Below are 25,129 nucleotides of genomic sequence, written 5' to 3'. Positions count from 1 at the left end.
GGGGTGCAGCCGGAGGCTCCGGGAGGGAGGGAGGGAGGACGGCGGGGGAGGGGCCGTCTAGAGCCGGCGAGCCCCGGGGAGGACGAGGAGGAGGAGGAGGAGGAGGAGGAAGAGCAGGAGCTGGAAGAAGGAGCGAGCCACGCCGCGCCGCGCCGCCGCCGCCGCGCTCGGGACCCAGACGCGCGCTGCGCTCGCTGCTCAGCCCCGATCCGCACGCACCCCGAGCAGGTAGAAAGGGGGCGCGGGGAAGGGGCGCGCGGGGATGCTGGGGGGCGGTGCCCCCGGTGCCGCAGAGGCACGACCGTGGGTCCCGCCCCTGTGCCTCGGCGTGGGTGGAGGCGGGGAACGTGCAGGCGGGGGCGGCGTGGGTGGGCGCGGGGGTCCCCAGCAGCTCTCGCCCGCCCAGTCCCGCTCCGGTCCGGTCCCCGCGGCCCGGGATTTGGGGTTGCGACGCGTTGGGTCTGAGTGAGGGTCTAGAGGCACCCCGAAGTTCGCGGTGCCCGGAGCCCGGAGCTGGACAAACTTCCCTGACGCCGCGCCGGGGAGCACTGGACCCCTTGGGCTGGGTGGCGCCGCAGGGGACCCCGAAACTTTCCGGAGCGCTCGGGTAGCAAACGGCGGGGATGGGGATGGGGAGCCGGGAAGGGGCGCTGTTGTCTGCGCGCTAGCTAGGTGCCCGGCGATTGCACCCTGAGACCCTACTTGGCTCTCCCAACCCGGACCCAGCTCCCAGTAAGAAGGTGGACAGTGGCAAGACCGGGGTCCAGACCCGTCGCGCGGGCTTGCGTGGGTTGGGTATGTGGGGGCTGAGCCCTGGGGGTGTTCCGGGAGCATCCACTCCCCCTCCAGTAGCCGGCTAGGGGAGCATTAGCCTGAGAGCACCACTTAGGGAGGATCGAATGGGCTATATATAGGCGGCTGCGTCCCAGCCTGCGGCGGGTGTGAGCGGGGAAGCCAGAAGCGGCGGCCCAGAGCGGATTCGGCCCAGAGCGGACCCTCCACCCTCTCCAATCTCCACAACCCCCCTTTTTGATCCTTCGACACCCCGCCCTCCTGCTCCTCCCACGCCTTCCGCCTCGGACTCAGGGTGTGGGTCCCCCCCAACTTTTCCGCTCCCTCAACTGCCCGGGGAGCCTGTGGCCGCTCCCTCCATCAGCCAGGGCCGGTTGGCGCCTAGTTCAGGCCCTCTGCCCAGTCCTACCCGGTGGATCTGGCCGGCCTGGCTATTCATTTCCCGGCTTCTGGATGGGCGGGCCACCCTGCAGCCCCCCACATGGGCGGCGAGCAGAGGGGTCCCGGCGCGCAGTGGTCCCGAGGGTAAGAGAAGGCGCTGGTTCCCCGTCCGCCCCCTTCCAGCCAGCCTGGTGATGCGCGTCTCCAACACGCTGCTCCCGTTTCCAGGGCGTTTTGGGGGGATCTGGGAGAGGGTCTTTGAGGGGGTACATCTTCCTGGGAGCTAGCCCAGCTCGAGAACACTTGAGGGACTTTGGATAGTCCGCTCTCTTCCTCCGTCGCCTTCCTCCCGAGAACTCCGGGCCCCGCGTCCTCCCCGCTGCTCCGGGGACTGGGGGCGTGAGCGGCGCGCCGCGGGGTCCTGCCGTGTCCGCCGGGGGGCGCGGTTTCTCTGCCGACTCCACGGCTCCGCCAGGCTGCGGGGGAGGGGCGGGTCCCGGGTGCGGGGTTTAGCCGCGAGGACCCACCCCACGCCCCGCCCGCCGCCCTGCACGCCCCGAGTCCCTGCGCCCTGGCGCCGCGCCGCGCCGTGCCGTGCCGCGCACTAGGGGACCCTTCCCCTCCGCGGAGCCCTGGGCTTTTGGGGAGCCCTTTTCTTGACACCTCGGCCTTAGCTGGCACGCTCCAGAGAGGGGCTCCGAGGCTGCGTGCAGAGAGAATGGGCGCCGGCCGATTTTCAGCCTCCCCGCGCCCCGCCGCTGTTTGGGTGGGTGTGTGGAGAGCGTCTCCCATAAGGGGGTTCTCGGCCCCGGCCCCGCCGCCTCCTTTCCGGGGCTCTGGCCGAGACTCGTAGGCGGTTTTCTGGGACCTTCTATTCGGAGAGCCCCCCCTCCCTCCCCTGCAAGATCGGGGCACCCGAGGGGGTGCGGGGAAGGGGCTGCGCCCGCGTTTAGGGGGGTGGGGCTCCTTCCCCAGACACCCCAGACCGGCCCACGTCTGAGTCAGCCGGACGCCCCGCTTTGTGACTGCGCCCCGTTTCCGACCATAGCCCGAGGGGGTGTGCAAAAAAAAAATAAAAAAAGCAAGCCCCGGGTTCCGGGGTGGGGTGCCCTGAGCGCCCGCGCAGGCCAGCCGGGCTCGCTGGCATTTCCACCCGGGCAGTGAATGGAGGCGGCTCTTTTGTATTCTGGGCCAAGTGCTCCGCTGCTGGCGAGCCGAGAGCGTGCCGGGGGTACAGAGGCGGCCGCACACGGCGGGAGGGGGCCCGAGGCCAGGCCGCTGGGAACCCTGATTTGGGGGCAAGGAAGAGGGTCTCTGCTGCTCCCGCTGAGTCCGGACCCCTCCTCAATCCCTTACTGAAAGGCTCAGGGTCTGTTTGACTCCGTTTCTAGCCTGCGCGCCTGGAACGGGGCTGGGGGGCTCTGGCCACGCAGGTGGGAGGGTTAGAAAGTGGGAGGCGATGTCCCTGTGCCCCCTCTCCACCCCAGGAGCCTCGAGGTGCGCGGAGGAGAGTGGGGGGCTCCTGCTCCCCAAGGCCGGACCCCGCCTTCTCCTGGCGCCCACTGGGACCGAGACCCGGTTGCCTCTCTCTGTTTTGCTCTCCCTGTGCACAGAGCGGGGGCCCGAACACGGCCAAGTTGCGGCGCGCCCCGCACTGGACGCCCCCAGACTCGTGGATGGAGTGGGCAGGACGCCGCGTGGACCCCCGCCTCCCTCCACGCAGCGCTTTCGAGGACCTGAGCGCGCCTCGCGCCCCCCGCAGCTGCGCGGCCTGGGGTGGGGTGGGAGGGTGGGGAGAGCGAGGCGGGAGGCGCGGGGAGGCGCGGGGAGGTGCGGGCCTCGCCGGCCCGGCGGGGGGAGGCAGCGGCGAGGGGGCGGCGCGGGCGGGGCGGGCGCGATCGATGGGCGCAGCTGGGGCGGAATCTCAATCCGCCGGCGAAGTTGGAGCCGGAGGACGACGGCGGCGGCGGCGGTGGCCGGGCGGCCGGGCGGCAGGTAAGCGCGCGGGGCGCCGGACCCCCGGCTCCCGGTGCCACCGCCCCCCCAGCTGGCCCCGGGGCCCCGCGCGCAGCCGAGCGCAGCGGGCAAAGTTGCAAGAACTTGGCGAGGGCAGCGCGGGGCGGGGGTCGCGCTGCGGCACCGCGGGGACCCTCCTGGCACCGGGCTTCTCCCCGTCTCCCCGTCTGCTCCCGAGCCCCAAGCACCCGCTGCCTCTCCAGGGCGCGCACCCCGAGATGCGACCGGAGCTGGGCGATGCGCCGGGGTCTGCCCGGTGGGTCGGGCAGGGCAGGGCGCAGGGGTGACGGGGGGCACCCAGCCCGGCCGCTGGGACCAGCGGGAGGGTCGCCTCGGAACTTGGTGGGTGTTTGGGGCCCAGCGGGTGCGCGGGGTCCGCTGTCCGCCGGCCCCAACCTGCATCTGGAGACCCCCGCCCCGGCAACCGCTGGCTTGCGCCCCAGGTGGGGTCGTGCAGGCCGGCTCCGGGGACCGGCGCGACCTTGGGGCGTCACGGGCCGAGCCTCGCTCTGTGCGCCCGTGACACGACACGGGGGCGCCTGGTCCCCAGGGGCCTGTCCGCGAGCCTCAGGTGTGAGCCCCGGTTCGGCCGCAGCAGTGCCGGCTCCACGTGGGGGGCGGGGCCTCGGCTCCGGAGGGTCCCGCAGAGCCTGGAACCTTCCCCAGAGCGCGCCAGCCGCTGCTGGCCCGTTAGGCAGAGCCGGGTTTTTTCTGGGTTTCATCGCAAACGTCATCTTTCCCCTGGGCAGGGGGTCCTCCAAACTTTCAGCTTGGAACCGAGCTGCGTGAGCACGGGGGAGACCCCGTCCCCCTCTCCGGCGGGGGCAAGTTTGGGCGCTGTGTCTGAGCCAGCCCAGGGGACCCTTCAGTCAGGGGCGTGAGTGGTGTAAGGTCTGTACCCCGCCCTCTCTCGGGGCGCCGCAGCTCCCACTGTCCCCCGCAGCCCCCCGCGTTGGGCTCCTGTGTCCCAGGATGATGCAGCAGAGGCCTGAGCTGTCCGGAGGCCCAGCTGGGTCCGGTCCCTTCCCCACGCGCCCCCAGGACCAAGAGCTGGTGAAAGTGGAGGCCATGCTCGGCTAGGGGGATGCTGCCCCCCACTTGCATCAGGAGATCCCTGAAAACCAGGCAGGGGCAACCCCCAGGTCCCAGTGAAGTATCAGCCGATCTGGATCTCTGCCGACCATCCCAGCTCTGCCCCAGCCCGGGAGCACTGAAGCCGAGTACTTGTACCTTCAGAAGCCCACGTTCAGCTCTGGTTTCTTGGGGGACATTTGGGATGCCCTGGATCAAGCCCTTTCAGTCCCCCCACCAGGCTTCGCCTGGCAGAGGGAAGGAGGAAAGGAGGAGGGAGGCTGAGCCGGTGCTGGAGGCCCGTGAAGGACGGACTTGGTCCCGGTTCCGCTGGCCTCAGAGCAGGGCGTGACCGTGACCGCCCAGCCCGGTGCCCTCCCCGCACCTTCTGTCCTCGACCTGCAGCTCAGGACTGAGGCCCTGGGGCCCATCCTGGCTTCCACAGTGTCTTTGGGGCTGGAGCCCTGAGTTGGGGGGAACGTGGCCCTTGCCAGCCTGCCCTGGGGGACACAAGGAGGCAAGAGCAGGCTGGAATGTCATGTCCATCCTGCACCCCTTCCCTGGAGCAGCTGCTGGTGGCCTGCAGGCCCAAGGTCACCAGTGAATACAGAGGGGGGTGGGGGATACCCAGGGCTCAGAATTGGGGATGGGGTGGAGGTCGAGGGGAACCATCGGCCCACACTGTCCCCCGTAGGCCCTGGGTGTTCAGTGCTTCTTGCCTGCTGAAGCTGTCAGTCTCTGCCCTGGAGTCCCTCTGGCAGCAGTGTGGGGGCATCTGTTCTGAAGCTCCTGCATTGGGACAGAGTGAGGGACTGAGATGTCTGGGGACAGCGGGACCCTCCCACCCTGTCCTGTGCCCCTCTGGGAGAAAGACATTCTGGCGGTGAGGACACAGGCATGTCCCCTCTCACCGTCTGAGCCACCACTTCTCTGGGGCCCTGCAGATCTAAGTGGGCAGGAAGCGACTGTGGGACCCCAGGAACAGCATCCATGTGGGATGTCTCGATGGACAGTGTTGTCATTAACTCCTTTCCTCTGGCACAGGGGTGCCCTGGTTGCTGCCTGGGGGTACAGAGAAGTGGGGACCCCAAGGTGCCTGCCACAGTTACTTCTGGGGCTGCTGTAGGTCTTGATTTCTTCATTGGGATTCTAGGTTGGGAACCCTGAGTGCCTTGTCCCTATGAGAGGCCGGTCTCACAGTGCAGGGAGATACCGATCCCCAGTACCCCTGTGCCAAGGGGGGCCCTGGGGAGAGGTGAGGACGGGCCTGAGGGGGTAGGGTCAGGGTCAGGCCTGGGAGATGGACCCTGGCCTGCTGGTGTGTGGGAACACGAGTAACTGTGGGTTGTCAACTTCAAGTCTCTCCAGCTAAGAGAGTTTTGGGGACAGAGTAGGAGGAGCCACAGAAAGCTGAGTAACTATTCTTTGGGATGATGGGACCTCAGGACTGTGGGAACCCTCTTCTGTCTGCTTCCTGCTGGCCCATCCCTCTACCCCTCAGTTGTCCCCTGGGGAACAAGTGACAGGTTGGGATAGAACCTGTGCCTGGATGAGGGGTCAAGGGGCATATGCAGGGGCCTCCCAGGGCATCATGTCCACACACATGCATATGTGTGAATGCACAGCTCACAGCATTTCACACATGTATTCAGTGCCATTCACACATGTGTATATCAGGCAACACATTGCTCACATGTATAGAGTTCATGTGTACATGTAACACATCTTATACACACACAAATGTTTCATGCAACTAACACACATGTAGCTCATGTCTTTCCAGAGGCACCTCCCTTTTGGATGTCCACACATGTGTCTTCCCATGGATGTATCCGCACACCTATTTTCACAGACACACACATACCTAGCGATGGGCATGCACATGCTTATACACACATATATGCACAGGCACACTGTCCCCATGGACATACATGCACACGTAGACGAACATACATGTGTTTCTGGAGGGAACTATCCTTCCGCCTTTGCTGACTTGGGGAAGCTGGTCTGGCCCATTGTCAGCTGAAGGGGGTGGAGGGAGCCCAGTGAGGGGCTAAACTGCTGGGGCCCAGTTCTGGCTCTTTCTCATGGGGTTGTTCTGGCCCTGGTCCTGGGGCACAATTGGCATATTTGGGTGTTGCATGCTTGGGGATTCAGGTACATCGGTGCTTCCACTCCTGCCTCTGTCACCAAGTTTCTCTCTGTCGCTGCAGCCGGCCTGGTCTCTCTCAGGTGCGTGTGGACTGAGGGTGCCTCGGCTACCTGAGTGTTTAGCCCCATCCCAGCTCTTCCTGGTCAGAACCTCTGAACTTTCCCTTGTGCTGTCTGGAGGCCATGCCCTAGACTCCTTCTTGTCTCTGGGGGCCATCCCTGTCCCGTCCTCGCACTTTCTCCTCCCTCCAGTCATTGGCCCCCCCATTATCCCAGACCCCCAGTGTCACTCCCTAGAGGACCCAGGAGCCCCCCTCCCTCCGGGATTCATCAGCTGCTATGATCTGCCTGTGAGATGTGGCTTGATTGGTTTCCCCGTTTCAGGCTTCCTCAGTGCTGGGCCTGATGTTTTTTCATTATTAGGGTCTAGTTTACTCTTTCCCTATTTCTTTCTAGGGTGGGGGCACATGGGGGAAAGGACCTCATGTTTTTTTAGTCACTGGATTCTTTCATTTATCTTGTTTTTGGGGAATGGATCTTGGTATACACCCTGGCAATGCTCAAGGCTCACTTGTCCTGGCTCTGGGTTTAGGGGAGACATGAAGTATTGAGACGGATACAGGAAGGCTGTGTGCCAGGTGACCTTTTACCTAGAATGCTGGCACCTGGGGCCCTGGAATAGCTTTCCCTGGGGTGGGGCACAGGTCAGCTCACTGTCCATGTTGGAATCACTCCAGGCCAGACAGTGGGAGCTGATAGTGCCGTGGACGACCTACAGGGGAACACAGGCCCAGCACATCCTGTAGCTGCTGTGAAACCAGCTAAAGGCAAGACAAGACATTGTTGCCGACAGGCATATCCTGTGGGCTTTTCACTCACCTACTTAGACTGGGAATGGGCTTTTGGCCACTCCAGTGTGGGAAGCTGGAGTTGCGGGAAGCAGAGCTCATCACCCCATTCCCACGCTGCTCCCCAGCAGCCCCTGGCCTGTCCCCACCCTCACTAGGTGCTGGACAGGGCAGTCCTACAGGTGGCTGTGGGGGTCCCTGAATTTCTGAGGGTGGCTGGGCAGCAGGTGGGGGTTGCTGGTGGGAGCTCCAGGGCCTGGCCAAGTGGATGGCTGTGGTGGGAGATGGGGCCGTGACGGGGGCGGACATGTTCACTCTGGGGTCTACCCCAGCGTAAGGGCACCTGTATGCTGGGCCCAAGAAGATCCTGTTAACCTCTTAGCCCCCCAATCTCTGACACAGTGTTCCCTAGCCGTGTGCCCAGACGTTGGCATAGGTTGGGCATCTTCTGGTATGTATCTGAGTGGTACATCAAGCTCTGTGATGCCCCTCAAGGCATCAGGCCTTGTCCAGGGGTGCTGGTGCTTGGTGGGTGAGTGGGACTATCGGCTTTAGGGGGTGTTGAATGGGTGGGGATGTTGGTTTTAGGTGGTGCTGGGCTCCTCCTGCCTCTCTGAAAGCCGTGAGCTTGAGGAGCAGCTCTGACTCTGGGCCTCAGTTTCCCTGTTGTCTCTGACTGAGGAAACAGCATGTGGGTCCACTTTGTGGGGCAGACAAAGGTTCAGTGCCCACATCCCAGGGCTATCCTGGCCAGGTACTCTGTTTCTGCCTGGCCCCGGCACCAGGGTGCACCTCAGCGCCAGAAGCAGACGGACAGGGACACTTGGGCCCCACGGACAGACAGCAGAGTACCCTCTACCCTCCACCCTCTGCCTCCTGCCCTTGTCTTATCCCAGCAGCATCTGGCAGGAAGTGGAACCCTGGGGCTGAGTGAGATGAGGTGCTAGAGGCATTTGGATCCCTTGAGCTCCAGAACCTGATTCCTGAACTCAGCCTGTTTCTTTTTTGTTTGTTTTGTTTTTTGGGCCACATCCGGTGGTGCTCAGGTATTGCTCCTTATTGCCCTCAGAAATCACTCCTAGCAGTGCTTAGGGGACCGTATGGGTTGCCAGGGCTTGAACCTGGATCTGCCGCGTGCAAGGCAAATGCCCTTCCCACTGTTGTATCACTCCAACCCATGGCCTGTTTTGTTTGTTTGTTTGTTTTTGTTTTGGGGCCACACCCAGTGACGCTCAGGGGTTACTCCTGGCTATGCACTCAGAAGTCGCTCCTGGCTTGGGGGACCATATGGGACGCCGGGGGATCGAACCGTGGTCCATCCAAGGCTAGCGCAGGCAAGGCAGGCACCTTACCTCTAGCGCCACCGCCCAGCCCCTTGGCCTGTTTTTGTGCCCCGATAACTACCAGCTCCTGCCTTGTGGAGGAGAGAGGAAAAGTGAGTCCTGTCTTTATGTGTACAAGGATGGGGCAGGGCTACACATGTGTGTGAGAGATCATGTAACACTTGCCTGCCCTTGCATGCACATGTATTCACATACATGTATTACCACCTGGCCCTTGCACACACTTGCACTGCAAGTGTCTGGCATATAGAGGGGCACCTCACTGTAATCACCCAGGGTTTAGAGCAGGTACTGGAGAGGCCTCAACCCCCCACACTGCTGGAAAGTAAGGATCATGGGACATGGCTCAGATGGGACAATTTGGGTACTGGGGAGGCTTCAAGAATTTGGGGTGGGCCCGGAGAGATAGCACAGCGGTGTTTGCTTTGCAAGCAGCCGATCCAGGACCAAAGGTGGTTGGTTCGAATCCCGGTGTCCCATATGGTCCCCCGTGCTTGCCAGGAGCTATTTCTGAGCAGACAGCCAGGAGTAACCCCTGAGCACTGCCGGGTGTGACCCAAAAAAAAACCAAAAAAAAAAAAAAAGAATTTGGGGTGCCCCTCCCCCAGCAGACGGAGAACCCCGGGAGCCTTTTGGAGGTCCCTTCAGCTGTGAGTCAGAATGGCAGATTCTTTGGGAAGATGAGTAGTCTGGAAGGGAAACTGAGGCTAGAGGGTGTAGGGCATCCATGGTCCCACCCCTCCTGCTCTTGCCCAAGGCGGCTGCTCAACTGTGGGGATCGGGTGCTGCTCTCCGGCTGGTTCCCATGGCAACACGATGACAGCTGCGAGCGGGCCACGGGGGTCCGGGTAGCCCCAGCTCTGACAGAAATGGCTCTCCAGGCACCCCAGTCTGCACCTGCAGGGGTGTGAGGTGCAGACACAGACTGATACACACACAGAGGGATAGACAGACAGACACACAGAGAGAGCCCTGGTCCCCCCACCCTCCAGAGCCCTGGGTCCCCCCTGAGCCTGCCTAAGTCCTGGTTCCCCCTGAATCCTGGAAGCCCTTGAGCCCTAGGTCCCCCCTGGATACCTGACTCCCCACTCAGCCTCTGTGAACAGGGTGATGTTGCCCTATGGAGGTCCTGGGTCGGCTCTGCTCCACCCCCCACCCATGGGGCTCTGAGTCCTCCTGTGCCCTTGGGTTGTGCCACCATTTAGGGGTGCCTATTTTTTTTTTTTTTTTGGTTTTTGGGCCACACCCGGTGATGCTCAGGGGTGACTCCTGGCTATCTGCTCAGAAATAGCTCCTGGCAGGCACGGGGGACCATATGGGACACCAGGATTCGAACCAACCACCTTTGGTCCTGGATCGGCTGCTTGCAAGGCAAACGCCACTGTGCTATCTCTCCGGGCCATGGGGGTTCCTATTAATAGCCCTCGCCACCTGATACCCCTGCCCTGCCTGTCCTGCTGCATCCACTCCTGGACTGTGTCCTGGGTCAGGGGGCTAGGCTCACCATCTCACCATTCAGTGTTCCTGTCCCAACACCAGTCTTCCATGAGCCCCGTTGTTCCCTCTGCTGCTGTATCCCAAGCCCCATGTCCCCGAGGTCCCTTCAGTGTCCTCAAGTCCCCCATGTCTCTGAGCCACCCAAGCAGGTCCAGGCATCAGTCCTTGGGCAGTGAGTATCTGTCCAGCAGTTTGGTGGCTGGGTGCACCTGAAAATGCATTTGGAGGGTCTGGCTCTGCAAGCTGGGGGGCTTCTTGGAGAAGGCTGTGGCACTGAGCTGACTTCCTTAGGCTCCTTACCCCCACCGAGAACCAGAGAGATGCCCTGCTCTAGGCTTCCTGGCAGGGACTAGGAAGGACCCATGCCCTCTCACAGGTCTTGGGGTGCAGGGAGTGCTAAGGGAACTCAGTGTCTGTCCCACAGTCACCCCCATCTCTGCTGTGCTTGGATCTTATGCAGCTGCACCGTCGGCTCTTCTTCCTCTGGGCTTTGGTGTCTCAACGCAGCCGGAGCTGTTGCTTCCCACTCTCCCTTGAGACATGCTACTGGGTGGGAGATAAACAGGAAGTGAGCCCTAGGAGGCTTTGAATGAATGCAGTGTCCATATGCATCCCACCATCTACACATAGTCCCGGAGTTATTCCCACTGTCCTTCCCATCATCCTCGTCATCCTCCCGTCATCCTGTCATCTTCCCCACCATCTTCCCCACCATCCTCCCACCCTCCTCCCCATCCTCCTCATCCTTCTCATCATCTTCCCCACTATCCTCCCCATCTTCATCATCCTCCCAACCATCCTCCTCCTCATCCTCTCTATCTTCCCTTCCATACTCTCCCCTTACATCCTCATCCACCCCCAGACCCCCACAGCTGCTCTAGAGCTGGCGTCTAGTATGGAAAGAAGGAAGCTGGTCTGTGTCCACTGGTCAGTCCATCTGTCTAGTCTTCTGTCATCTGTCCTTTGATCTGTCCATCTACCCATCTGTCCACAGCATTCAGAGTGGGAAGTTGCCCACCCCAACACCCTCTCTGTGTATACATAGGCCGTGCACTCTTGTTCCTGTGCTGATCTCCATCCTCCCATCTCTTCAGAGTGCTCTCCACTCAGGTGCCTCTGCATGTGCGAGTTCTCTGGCTTATTTCTAGGCCCGTGTGATTTGGGGGGGCTTCTGCATGTTTCCTAGGACTGCTGGTCTGTTTTCTTGCCTGGTTTGAGTTGGGAAGTTCTGGGTGGATTTTCCCGTATGGAGAGCCTGTTGTCCTTCAGTTCAGGCTGAAACTCCCCCTGGGCCAGCAGCTTGGTGACTTTCCTGGTGTGGGGTTTGTGAGCTGTCAGGGTCCTCGTTTCTGAAATGCTGTGTTGGTTTCGGGGTGCTTAATTGTCTTGGCTGGTTTGGAGGCTTCATTGTGTGGGGGGGTGAGGAGCCCCAGCACAAGGAGATGGAGTGGCCATCAGGGTTGACCTGGAGCTGTTTGTGATTTCATGGGGACTTTGGTTCTAGGGTCATGCTTGGCAGTGCTCAGGGGTTACTCCTACCTTTGTGCTCAGGAATCACTCCTGGTGGGACTGGGGGGGACCATATTAGGTACTGGGGATCAAATCCAGGACAGCTGTGTGTCAGGCAAGTACCCTCCCACTGACCTTTACTTTGGCACAGGGGCCACTGGAATTTGGACTTGGTGTGAGTCTGAGCCATGAGTTTCTCCCCACCACGGTCCTCAGCCAGACTTTCCTGTTGGAACTCCCTTGGTCTAGACAGGGGTGGCCCCTTCCCCCACCCCTGCACCCACTGCCCCCATTTCGCTCCAGTCTTCTCTGGTTTCTTTTCCTCTATCATCCACGGGGGAGGGGGGGGACTGGCTCAGCCTCTGCACTGGGGTCATTTAAAAGGTTTGAGCAGAACAGCACTTGGCTCCTCAGTGGGGTAGGGCATAGTGGTGGACCTTGTCTGTGCCTCATTTCCCATCAAAAATCAGAGCAATGGTGGTTCTACTCACATTGCAAGCTTGGAGGGTCCCCCAGGTGCCAAGATCCCAGGGAATGGGCTTCTGAGGCAGATACATGGGGCAGAGGATCTGAGGCATTGCACAGGGGAAGCTGGAGCATGGTGGGTGCATGTGCTGTGCATTGTGTGTCATGCCGTGTGACTTTATCTGGGTTTAGACATATGTAGGTATGGGATTATGGCTGATAGACACACAAGAGTCTTGTGGACATGTACATGTCTCGTGTACTTGTGTACAGCCATATCTGTCACATTAATCTGAACTACAAATCTGCTCTGTGGTGGTGCCAGTGTCTTGGGTTCAGGAAGATGGAACCCGGCAGGCAGGAGTGAACACAGTATTGGGTGGTGCCACCTCTTGAGAACTTTCTAGAAGGTTGAGCTCTACGCTGATGCCTTGAGTTAATTGGGGCACTCCCCCCCCCTACCAGGACATCCTCATCCCACAGGCAGCTTGTCAGAGTCACCAGCTTGGAGGGGCAGGGGGAGGTGGGCAGGACACAGCTTGAGGACGCAGACTAGGACCCCAAGTTCTGTTTCCTTCTGATTACCTTTTCCCAGGCAGGTCTGGCCGGATTCACACTCGGGTGCAGCCCAGTCTCCCGATTAGCTGTCGACTGATTAGCTCTAATTGACAAGCTTCACCCCCAACCTCCCCATATAGTCCCAGTGATTCATATCCGCTTCTGATCAACAGTCTCAGGTAAGTGCCGCCACTCACTACGCACACACACACACATACACACACACACAGTCACACACACACAGTCACATTCCACTGTCACACCAGCTCACAGTGTTGTGCTTGTCCCACCCCATCACCCTCTACCTCCACTCTTGCCCAGCAGCCTGGGGGTACAGGAGACATACCCGAAGCTTGGGATGCCCCACCCAGAACATCTGTATTCTAGAGTTGCGCTTCCTATAGCCCAACGGGTTGCATATGAGGCTCGGTCAAGGACCCTGAGAGTGGGAGCCCCTACTTGGCTGCTTCTCTGTGCAGAGAGGGCTGGCGCTGTTCCGGGGACCAGCAGAGGTGGTGGGCACTGAACTGTGGCATCATGGTGGAGAGGCCCATGCCACTTACACCCACAAGCATCACACCCCCTCCCTGTCCACCTTTGCTCTGTGTCTAGGGAGTCCTGCATGGCTCTCATCAGCCCGAATCCTCTTTCTTTCTGGAGTATGTCTAGTGCAAGCTTGTGCCTCAGATCACAGGATCCAGGGCCCTGCTCTGGGAAAGGAAAAGGGTGACCTTGTGTTGGGATCCTCCAAAGAGGCCGTGTCCCTTCATAGCAAGTGGCAGTGAGTTCAGGGTGGTGAGGACTCAGGGATGCACCATTCTGCACAATGGAGGGTCCCTTTGGGACTATCTAGACATAAAGAAATCCACCCAGTAATGGGGAAGTCAAACAGACATTAGAGGCCTACCCGAAATAAGGGCCCACTGGGGATAGAGAGGCCCACCAGGAATAGAGGGGCACACTGAGGATAGAGGCCAATGGGGCATTGGGCCCCACCGGGCTTCCGGAAATAGCGGGGACCACCCCAGGGACACAGTTTAGGAGGTCTGAGTAGCACTGTTCTGGGCCTGCGGGTCAAGGCCCTTTGGAGTATTGGGTTTTTCTCTCTTCCATTTTATGGGAATCATGAGGAGTCATGTGTGAACCTTAGACATGCCCACATGATGAGTGAATTGCTGGGGTCCAGGCTTCACCTTGGTTCCTGATGCCCAGCAGGGTCAAGTTCTCGCAGGCTTGCAGAACACCTTGTGACAGCAGGTACTGGACCATGGAAGCCCCAACTTGTAGGGGTCTTGAGAAAGCTGGGCTTGGTGGAGGGTCTTAGAGGTGTCGAACCCCAACAACTGAGCTGCTAACTTGCCCCAAGTCACCACCCCACCCTACCCCTGCCACCCCTTATTTTCGCTCAGAGAGGCAGTCCTGACCTGGGTCTCCCAGAACCTTTTGGAAGGCAGGACCTGCCTGACAGACGTCTTCCTGTGTCAGCTGTGGAATTGGACAGGATCCCCTGCTGCAATGTTGGAGCAGGACTCAGCGAGCCAACACTCGACCTGTACAATGTGACTTGTCCAGGGCGGGGGTGCCCTATCTATCCTCCAGGCCCAAGACTTGCTTCTGACTCCATGACCTTTGAGCAGGCATAACATTTGCTGATGGACTACATGAGTGTCCGTGCGTGAGCATGTGTTGGTCCACCCCAGTGGGGTCCACCTCATAGGTTCAGGCTCGTGCTGGTTACTGGCTTTGGCTGCCCCACACGGGGGTGTGGGTGTGGGTGGGGTGGGCAGTGTGGGGAGCAGGGTAGGCAGATTCTTGGTTTCCTTCCCCAAGAGGCTGAGATACGGCTTGGACATCCCCCCCCCCCACACACACACACCCCAGCCACTGCTTCTCTGCCTCGGGTGACAGCCCAGCCGTTGTCCAGATCTGCCTCGGCTCCAGCAAACAGCCCGAGCTCATTAGTGAAAGGTCACCACAGCCCGCAGCCTTGAGGCGGCTCTGTGAACAGCACATACCTCCCCTGTCCCCCACCCTCACCTGCCTGCCTTTAGCGTCCCTGGAGCAGAGGCAGCTCAGGGGCAGCCGGTGTCCGAGCTCCTTCTGACTCTGCTCTTGCCTCTAAGTGAATTCACTTAAAAAAAAAAACAAAAAACAAAAAACCACACACACACCTTAAATACATTTATTTTAAGGGAAGTTTTATAGCACTATTACAAATGGAAAACAAGCCTGCCTTGCCATAAATAGAATTCATAATCATAAAAATAAATTCACTGGAAACAAAGCAACATTATTAAATTCTAGTCGGGAGCTGTAGCTCGGGGCGGAGCCCAGAGCTCAATGCCTGTGCTGCCTCTTACAAAGGCAAGCAGCCGGATGCAAAGTTCAGACTCCTGACCCCATGCTGTGTTGCTTCAACACAGAGAGGAGTCAACAGAGAAACTTTTCTTAGAGTTGTTCAGCATTGCTATGTGCTACATCAGGGAGGGGTGGGTTTGACTGTTGTGTGGATCCCAAGGGGGTTTGTTTTCCCCACTAGAAGATAGCAGCGGTGGAGTGGTGGTGGCGGCCCATGGACTTAGTTGTTGGCATCCCAGTGCCACGTGGCATCAGCTGTTTGCTGTGCCTCCAGCCATTGTGTGTGTGTGTGTGTGTGTGTGTGTGTGTGTGTGTGTGTGTGTGTGTGTGTGTGTGTGTGTGGCAGAAGCAGGGAGAATGAAGCGAAGTTTTATCCTGTGGTCAGGCAAGTTTCTGTGGATATATGCCCTTTCACTGAGTCCATGGCCTCCCATGACCCCAGGATTGGTTCACTTCACTGAAGTAGGAAACCCCAGCCTGATGCATTCTCTCCCCCAGCTCTAATGCCTCCCTAGGGGGGCTGTCCTCTGGCACTTGGGGCTCCAAGTGAGTTCCCGGGCCTGTGACAGCCCGCTGAAGGGAACAGGTGCCCCATGAACCCTCAGCCCGACTGGGGAGCCGATCTCTCCCTCATGAGGCACCCATGTGCTGGGCATGTGGCCTGTGGCTCCCCGTTACCCTCCAGGACACAGGGCTCAGTCTGAGATGTGGCAAGGCTGCTCCTATTCACAGCGTTTAAACACTCGATATCAAATATTGAAGAAACGGCTAATAAATATTTCACTCGTTATGAAATATTTAATGCAACCAAAGGTAGGAAGATTCATATGAGAACCCAGAAGCCCCACTTCCCACTGGCACGACCCCCAATGGCACCCTGTGAAACCTGCGTGTGCAGAGCTCTCGGCCCACATTCACCCATGTCTGTGGCAGGTCGCACGGTCCCTGCACCCCACGGGGACTCTGTGGGTGTAAGCACCCCATACCTGATGGGTGCTGGTGGGTGAGAACGTGGGTGTCTGCTGGGGCCCCTCAGATCGGGTGTCCCCTGCGTCATTGAGGGATGAGAGTGCAGGGATCAAATGAAGATGTTAGGGTGTCCAAGGGGCTTGGGGAGTCCAAGTAACAGGTGGTTGTGGGGGGGTGGGGCTCCCGGCCTGGCCCAGAGAGGCAGCACGGTCACCCAGATGTCCCCTCTCCCTCACAGGCTGTGTGAAGGGGAGAGAGTCCTCACACCCCACTTGGCAGTCTCCTGCTTCCCCGACACGGAGAGAAGCCGCCAGCTGCTCCGGCTGTCACTTGGAAAACAAACACGTGTGTGCAAGGCGTGTGCTGGGGGAGGAGGGGAGGAGCGGCCCTGGGAGGGTCTGGGGTCCAGTCACGACACTCATGGGGCTGCGACTCGGACTGAGCTGAACCCCGATTTGGGGGCCTCAGCCAAGATCCCCTCAGAGCAAGTTGGTGAGAACAGGTGTGTCAACGAGCATAAGCATGAGGGCGTGAGCACCCCTACACCTCTAAGCCAGCGGCTCCCTCTGTGGCCCCCCACCTGGTGTCAAGGACCCTTCAACCTGCTGCTGCCCCCAGAAGCTGCATGCAGCTTGTCAGGACTGACAAGGGTGGCTTCACGTCGGGACCCCAGATCTGGGGATTGCATGGAACCCACTTCTGAGAAGTGGAAGTTGCATCAACTTTAAGAGCTTCCTGTAGGCACCAGGGTGTGCCCTGTGGCTCCCTGCCCTTTGGAGAAGATCCACAGGCCGCCCTTCTCCACTTTCCAGATGGAGGCTGTGAGCGCCTAGCCCAAAGCTGAGACCTGAGCATGACACAGTTTCCTCCAGCCTGTCGAGGGGAACATTGGTGGCTCTGACCCTGCCAGCAGCTCTGGGCAGGGCAATAAGGCAAGGACAGGGTTAGTGGCAGATTCAGGGGAAGAGACGCCTCTGCGGAATGACTGACCGAGACCCAGACAGAGACCTGGGTCAAGGAGTGAAGACGGCGGCGGGCCAGAGTCTCACCCACACCTGCAGCCACACATCCAACACTTAGAGATAACAAATGGCCGGTCATTCCGGGACCTGGGAATGACTGTTCCAAGTCGTGGGCCCGTAGCAGAACCTGGATCAGCGCCGGGTTCAGACCCGGCTTCTGCTTCCCCCATGGCCACCCAAGGGTGAAGTAGTGATGTTCGGAGCATTCTCAGTAATTGTGTCTGAGGGCCTGGAAGCTGGTATTTTTTTTCTTGTTTGTTTATGGTCCAAACCCTGCAGTGCTCAGGGTTTACTCTTGTTTCTGCACTCAGGAATCACTCTTGGCAGGCTCGGAGAATATATAGGATGCTGGGGATTGAACCCAGGTCAGCCATGTGCAAAGCAAATGTCCTCCCTGCTGTACTGTAGCTCCGGGGGCCGCTAGTCTTGTGGAGGCGGTCAGCCCCAGCCAGAATGAGGGAGGGTCTATGTAATCAGGGATGGGAGAGCATGCCTCCCCCCCTGGAACCAGGGTCCATGTGTCTGTGCTGGGTTGTCACTTAGGGCTCAGCCCTCTCTCAGAAGCATCTTTCTGAGAGGAGCTGTGGCCCTGGTGTGAGGAGGCCAAAGACCATCTGACTGTTAGTTCAGTGTCAAAGGCTGCCTGCCTGCTGGGCAGTTGGCGCCACCTGAACCATGGACCAAATCTGGCACCATCAGGAGCTGGTGGAAAGGCCCCGATGACCTTGTCTTCGGCGGGACCTGTGAGTCCCAAGCCTGTGTGTTTGTGTGGGGAGGCAGCACCCTCTGCCTGCCTTATGTCAGGGACGCTAAGGGGCTCCCCAGCTTTGAGGGGGTCCCCGCCCCCAGCAGCAGCAGCAGCGGCAGCGCCTGGCAGGCGCGTTCCTGGAGAGGGTCACGTGGCCGGTCCCCAGAGGCCAGCCAGCGCCGGGCGGAAACGCTGCAAAGTGATTTCTCCCTCCAGCGATGCCGTACATCATGTTTTTTAATTTAAAAAGATGCCCAGTGGAAGCGTAACAGACCATTAAATGTTTGGGTCCCTAATTAACTCCCGGGCAGCAGGGACCGGGCGGGCCTCTGCCCTTCCTGCTGCGTCCGGCTGAGCCCTGCATGCTGAGGGGCAGTGCCCGGCCTTGCATCTTTTGGCCTCACCCGCCCCCGTCTTGCTCAGGGCACGTCCTCTCCTGCACCCACAGTGAGGTGGCTGTGAGCACCCGGGGACAGGCTGGGAGCTGCTGTCTGACTCAGGGACTTGCCCCAGGTCACACAGCCGGAGCAGGTGGGTGAAGGCCCTGCCTTCCCAGCATCCAGTTCAGGGTGTGTGTCGGGGAAGGGAGTGTCTGTGAGGTCTGTGGTGGGGTCTACGTGGGTCCCTGATGTCTCTGTGGAGTCTCTTTGGGAGGGTCCTGCAGTGGACCTGGATCTAAGTGTCCTGTGGACTCTCCTTGTACCTGGAGGTATCAGGCAGAGACAAGGCCACTTTGCCCAACGTGGCCACGCAACTCTGGGTGGGATCTTGTCTGGAGCAGGAAGGAGCCAAGCTTGGGAGCGCCCGCCCACACATAAGCACCCTATTCTGTATGTATGGGGAGATAAGGTGGCTGCTGGGCAGAGAGGCCTGCTCCGGTGGTGGTGGTGGGGGCCTGCAGAAGAGGCACTGGGTTGGGTGCCAGAGATGGATCTATTCAGGTTGGGCAGTGCTGTGGTAAAAATCTGCTGAGAGAGTTTTCTGGAACCTTCTAGAACTTGTACTTCTCAATAAATAGAACATATCTTAGGGGGCCAGAGAGATAGCATGGAGGTAAGGCATTTGCCTGTCATGCAGAAGGTCATCGGTTCAAATCCCGGCGTCCCATATGGTCCCCCATGCCTGCCAGGAGCAATTTCTGAGCATAGAGCCAGAAGTAACCCCTGAGCACTGCTGAGTGTGACCCAAAAACCACACACACACACAAGAACATACCTTAGAGCCATCCTCTAAGATGATGGCTTATCATCTTTAGAGCTGAGCCACAGTGCATTCTGACTGTCCCAAAGGTTCCCTGGCCATGTGGGTGGGTGGAATGTGCTGAGTGGGGGAAGTGGTCCCACAGATTCTGCCCTCCCTACCCCAACTACTACTCTGAGACCTCAGTCTCCACCTGGACCTGGAAGTGAAGTGGCCCGGCTGGTCCTGTTAGTGCAGAATCCAAGAGCGGTAGGAATGGACATGTGCATGGTGGGACATTGGTTCCCAGAACCCCACTATTCCACAGCAGTCCCCTACACTGCCACTGGAGAAGGAAGCTAGGGGTGGCCCTTACAAGGGCCACAGTGTGCACATGTAGCATGTGTGAGCTGTATGTGGGTGGGGGCTCGGCTGGTGACAAGGGCTTCTGAGGCCTGTGATCCTCCTTAATTTGACTTTGGGTTATTTTGAGCAGAGATTATCAGGGATTACTCGCCATCAGCAGCGAGGCGCACACTGGGAGACGGGCTGGTGGCGGGCGCCCCCTGATGGAGGCCGGAGCTGGGAGCTGAAGACTCAGTAGCCACGTGTGCCAGAGGAGTTCAGGGCTTCTGCTGTGGGTCTTAAACGCTCCCCGGCCTCAGGGGATTCCCAAGGGAAAGTCCCCTGAGTCCCTGTGTCCTGACTCTGGCAACCCCAGAGCAGGGTATTGTGTGTTGTGTTGGTGAGCAGCACTCACTGGCAGCTGGCCAGCCCCGGGGAAGAGGCCACAGTCACTCCCATTAACAAGGTGTTTTTCTCAGCGTCACATGAGGCTCAGGGCAGCTGAGCTCGACAGCTCTCCCACCTCTGCCTAGAGTGCCCAGGACCCTGAGAGTGGCCAGGACAGATCCAGGAAAGCCTCAGGCCCTGAGCTACTTGCTGGGAAACTCCTGAGGGTGGGGGAACACAGTCAGGGGACAGCAGGCACTGAGGACCCACCGAGCCCCACGGAGCTGTGACCGAGTCCTCCACAGCTGCAGACAACCTGCCACCCCGCACCTCGTATGGTCCTCAGTTTCCTCTTCTGCTAGCTGGACACCATCCCCATCTTTTCCTGGGTTGTGATGTCAGGGAGCATCCCCCCCCCCACAGATTGCACTGGCACTGAGTGGGCTGGTGCCAGAATTAAATGGACGTCAGGCATCTCCTACAAAATGACTTTATTTTTTTGGGGGGGGGGGCAACCCAGCGGTGCTCAGGGGTTACTCCTGGCTCTACACTCAGAAATCACTCCCGGCAGGCTCGGGGAACCATACAGGATGCTTGGATCAAACCTGGGTAGGCCATGTGTAAGAAAAATGCTCTCCCCAATGTGCTCTCACTTCAGTCTCTGCTGAGTGGCCTGGCAGCCCAAGGCTGCCCACCTCAGGGCTCATCCTGTGCACTTCCCATCTCTGAACATTGAGCTGAATTCTGGCCTCTCCTGATCTGCTCTTCTCTCTCTTGTCTCTGGCAGAACTGACCGCTGCAGGCAGCTGTTGGCCACCTAGGCCCGTGCAGACGGAGATCTGAGCCATGCGGTTTGGGACAGGGTGTGGCTAAGCCCGCAGTGGCCTGCACCTCCCAGGCCCGTCTCCATGGCTGGGTGCTGCTGGCCCACGCTCTGGGCCTGCGTGGCAGCCGGCCTGCTGCTGGCGCCTGGGCTGGCCCGCGCCGACTGCTGGCTCATCGAGGGTGACAAGGGCTTCGTGTGGCTGGCCATCTGCAGCCAGAACCAGCCGCCCTACGAGGCCATCCCTCAGCACATCAATAGCACCATCGTGGACCTGCGGCTCAACGAGAACCGCATCCGCAGCGTGCACGCCGCCTCGCTCAGCCGCTTCGGCAACCTCACGTACCTCAACCTCACCAAGAACGAGATCTCCTACATAGAGGACGGTGCCTTCGCCGGCCAGTTCAATCTGCAGGTGCTGCAGCTGGGCTACAACCGGCTGCGCAACCTGACCGAGGGCGTGCTGCGGGGACTGGGCAAGCTTGAGTACCTGTACCTGCAGGCCAACCTCATTGAGGTGGTGACACCCGGCGCCTTTGGCGAGTGCCCGAGCATCGTCAACGTGGACCTGTCCATGAACCGCATCCAGCGACTGCACAGCACCACCTTCATGGGGCTAGCTCGGCTGTCGGTGTGCGAGCTCTACAGCAACCCTTTCTACTGCTCCTGCGAGCTGCTGGGCTTCCTGCGCTGGCTGGCGGCCTTCACCAATGCCACACACGCCTACGACCGCATGCAGTGCGAGTCCCCACCTCTCTATGCCGGGTACTTCCTCGTGGGCCACGGCCGCCACGGACACCGCAGCATCCTGGCCAAGCTGCAGTCTGTGTGCACGGATGGGGCCTTTCCTGCCGCACCAGACCCGGGGCGTCTGCCTCCTGGCCGCTCACAGCCGCCACCACCACCACCACCGCCTCCCGAGCCCAGTGATGGCCCCTGTGCTGATGACGACTGCTTCTCAGGCGATGGGACCACACCACTGGTGGTGTTGCCCACGCGGGCCCCGCAGGCCGAGGCGCGACCGCTTATCAAAGTGAAGCACCTTGGCCCTGACTCGGCCACGCTGACTGTGCAGCTGCCTAGCCCCTTCACACGTATGTACACGCTGGAGCAGCTCAACCACAGCCGCTCGGCCACCGTGTCCCGGCTGACACGCGCACAGGAGGACATCCGAGTCACTGACCTGCACGCACTCACCAACTACACTTACTGCGTGGTGTCCAGCAGCTCAGGCCTGCGCCACAACCACACCTGCCTCACGCTCTACCTGGCCAAGCCGCCCGGCCCGCCGGGGCCCGTGCCTAGCCCGTCCACGGCCACCCACTACATCATGACGGTCCTGGGCTGCCTCTTCGGGATGGTGCTGGTGTTGGGCGCTGTCTACTACGGCCTGCGGCGGCGGCGGCGCCAGGAAGAGAAGCACAAGGCGGCGGCTGTGGCAGCGGCGGGAGGCCTCCAGAAGACCATCATTGAGCTCAAGTATGGCCCTGAGCTGGAGGCCCCGGGACTGGCACCGTTGTCCCAGGGCCCGCTGCTGGGACCCGAGACTGTGACGCGCATCCCATACCTGCCTACGGCTCCAGGCGACGTGGAGCCCTACAAGCTGGCCGAGGGTGGCGGGACCCCCAAGGTCAGCAAGGGCGACTACATGGAGGTGCGCGCCGGGGAGCAGCGGGACTGCGAGCTGGGCCGGCCGCGCCCTGACGCCCAAGGCTCGGCGGCTGAGATCTCCACTATTGCGAAGGAGGTGGACAAGGTCAACCAGATCATCAACAACTGCATCGATGCGCTCAAGGCCGAGTCCGGCTCCTTCCAGGGGGCCAAGGCCGGCCCCGGGGCCGAGCCGCTGCTGCTGCTGTCGGAGCCGCTGGCGGCCAAGCACAGCTTCCTGGCACCCAGCTACAAGGACGCCTTCGGCCACGGACTGCCACGGCACCACAGCGTGGAGGCAGCTGGCCCTCCACGGGCCGCTACCCCGGCCGGGGGCTCCATGCGTAGTCCAAGGGCGGCCCCCGAGGCCAAGTACATCGAGAAGAGCTCACCTGCTGCGGCTGATGCCATCCTCACTGTGACCTCGGCGGCTGCTGAGAAGAGCCGCCAGTACGGGGAACACCGGCACTCGTACCCCGGCCCCCGTCCTGCCGAGCCAGCACCCCCAGCCCGTGCCGACCGCAAGGCCTCCATCCTGGAGCCTCTGACAAGGCCCCGGCCCCGCGACCTGGCCTACTCGCAGCTGTCCCCGCAGTACCACCACCTGAGTTACTCCTCCAGCCCCGAGTATCCCTGCCGGGCACCCCAGAGCATCTGGGAACGCCTGAGACTGAGCCGCCGGCGGCACAAGGACGAGGCCGAGTTCATGGCAGCTGGCCATGCCCTGCGCAAGAAGGTGCAGTTCGCCAAGGATGAGGACCTGCATGACATCCTGGACTACTGGAAGGGGGTCTCGGCCCAGCACAAGGCCTAAGCGGGCCGTGCCCCAGGGCGCCGAGGTCGCTGGTCCCCTCGGGGGCTCGGTGGACACGGGAGGGGGCGCCAGTGGGAGCCAAAACCAAACCCGCGACGTGGGTGCCTGAAACACTGTCGCACATACGCACACACACGCACGCACACAGACACACACACACACACAGATATTTGCACACAACTATACATATTCAGACGTGTGCACATGATAGATGTACTCACACACAGACACACAGACCTGTGTGCACAAGTAGTCATACACATATACACACACACACAAACACACAAACACAACACACATAGGGACTTCGGAAAACTGTGTCTGGGGGGCGGGGGTGGGGGCGGGGACTCTTTTTCATTCTCTTTACTCTGGTTCTTCTGCCATCCTGGCCCTTTCTCTATATTCTTCCTTTATAATAAACCAAGTTCTCTGTCAAGGACCCAAAGTCCTGGGTGGGGTGAGGCCCCCTGATGCCTCATCTCTATGGCCCCTGGTGGGGGGTGGAGGCCACCCTCCAGGGAGGACAGAGCGTGGATAGGGGAAGGGGTGGCGGCTGGGCTGTGTCCCCGCCGGTGTTGTTCAACTGTACAGAAATATTTCTATATTTGCAACGTTTGCTGTCAATGAGAGTGGAAAAAAGACTATGTCTGCTAAAAAAAAACCTGCAAAAGAAAACTTGTCCCTCACAGCCTGGTTTTTTACTGGGGTCACTTGGGTGGTGCCTAGGGGTGGCGAGGCATGTCTGATGTGGGGAAGAGAGCCAGAGTGATGAATGAAGCCGACAGTGGGTGAGTCGAGGATGGGGGGACCTATAATGGCCCCACAGACTGTCCCCAACCCTGAAGCCTGCCCCCTGTCCCCATCCAAGGCTAGGTGAGAAGCAGCCTGAGCAGGGGCCCCAGCTGGGCAGGGAGAACAGAGGAAGACCCAGGGCTCTCCCCTATCACCTGGCTTCAGCATCAGGAAGTGAGTCAAGTAAGCACAGCTGGGACCTGGGGGAACCTCGAGGAGTCTCTGCTTCTCTCTCCCCAAGCCCCCAGTGGATGTTCCAGAGGACACGGATGTCTTCCTGGGGATCTTGGGAGAACCAGAGGACCTGGTGGTGGGAACCCTGAGGAGGGTTCAGGCTGGATCCAGTTGCAGGACAAGGACAGACCCAGGCACCAGCTCAGGCCCAGAGCTGAGAGTGAGACCCGGGGCCTCAGTTGGAGGAGCAGGACGAAGGCTGGTCTGTGACTTTTGCAGCACCTACTTCATAGGCAGCTCCGGGACCTGTGGGCAGGGCTGATGGCAGGAAGCAGGAAACTCACTGTTGGCAAGAGGCCAACTTCACTACCTGAAGCAGGGAGACAACTATCATACCTGCCTGTCCTGGGCCTTGATACAGCAGAGATGCAAGGCTGCATGAGTTACCACGGGGCTATCATCCATGTGGCAGGAAGGCAGCAACCCTGTGCTGTGAGGCACACTCTGCTCCTTTATGCTGCTGCAGACAAGCCAGATATGAGGTCTAAGCCAGCCACACAGGACAGGAGCTGAGCTGAGGGCAGGATCATGGGGTTGGGGGGGAGGGGATAGAGCAGACATACAGCTGTGCCCAGAGAGCACCCTGATGTCCTGTCTGTCCACCTATGTGGAAGAGTGCTGAGACTTGGTCTTGACAAGAAATGGGACACCCTGACTAAAACTTTGGGGGAGGAGCTGTAATAGCAGGGCAGGGAGGGCATTTACCGTGCATGCAGCCAATCTGGGTTTGATCCCCAGCATACCATATGGTACCCTGAGCCTGCCAGGAGTGATCCCTGATCACAGAGCCAGGAGGAACCTTTGAGTGCTGCCAGGTGTGGGCCCCCCAAATAAAAGGTTTTTGGGGGTCTGGTGTCGGCATGTGGGAAGGGTGATGGGGACTCTGGGACCCTAGCAGGGCCCTCTTGAGGGTTTGGGAGCAAGGCTGTGTCTCTCTCTTCACTGGGGGCTCCCCATTCACTGGGGGCTCCCCATTGATGGTGATGGTGATTCTGGTGGTGATGGTAGTGAAGTTGACTGTGGCTGTGATGAAATGATGAAGGCTGTGGTGATGGTAAAGATTGTGATGAAAGAAAGATGCAATGATGATAGTGAGGAAGGTGGTGGTGGGAGATAGAATGAGCACTAAGTTCTACCACCCAGGGGTGCTGAGGAGAAGGGTAGGCACCAAGTGCGT

At 60.1% G+C, this 25,129-nt stretch overlaps 1 protein-coding gene across 1 annotated transcript; it reads left to right on the top strand.

Annotated features, from left to right (window-relative positions):
• The first annotated feature begins 1,213 nt into the window (after positions 1 to 1,213).
• On the top strand, positions 1,214 to 23,245 carry ELFN1 (extracellular leucine rich repeat and fibronectin type III domain containing 1). The gene is made up of 2 exons (XM_049788587.1): positions 1,214 to 1,317; positions 20,427 to 23,245. Exon 2 carries the CDS (start codon positions 20,548 to 20,550, stop codon positions 22,924 to 22,926), a length of 2,379 nt encoding a protein of 792 aa, XP_049644544.1. The 5' UTR covers positions 1,214 to 1,317; positions 20,427 to 20,547; the 3' UTR covers positions 22,927 to 23,245.
• Positions 23,246 to 25,129: the final 1,884 nt, after the last annotated feature.

The sequence above is a fragment of the Suncus etruscus genome, chromosome 15, assembly GCF_024139225.1.
Source record: "Suncus etruscus isolate mSunEtr1 chromosome 15, mSunEtr1.pri.cur, whole genome shotgun sequence".
Taxonomy (NCBI): Eukaryota; Metazoa; Chordata; class Mammalia; order Eulipotyphla; family Soricidae; genus Suncus; species Suncus etruscus.
The sequence above is the reverse complement of the archived record's forward strand: the minus strand, read 5'-3'. Positions and strand labels throughout refer to the sequence as shown.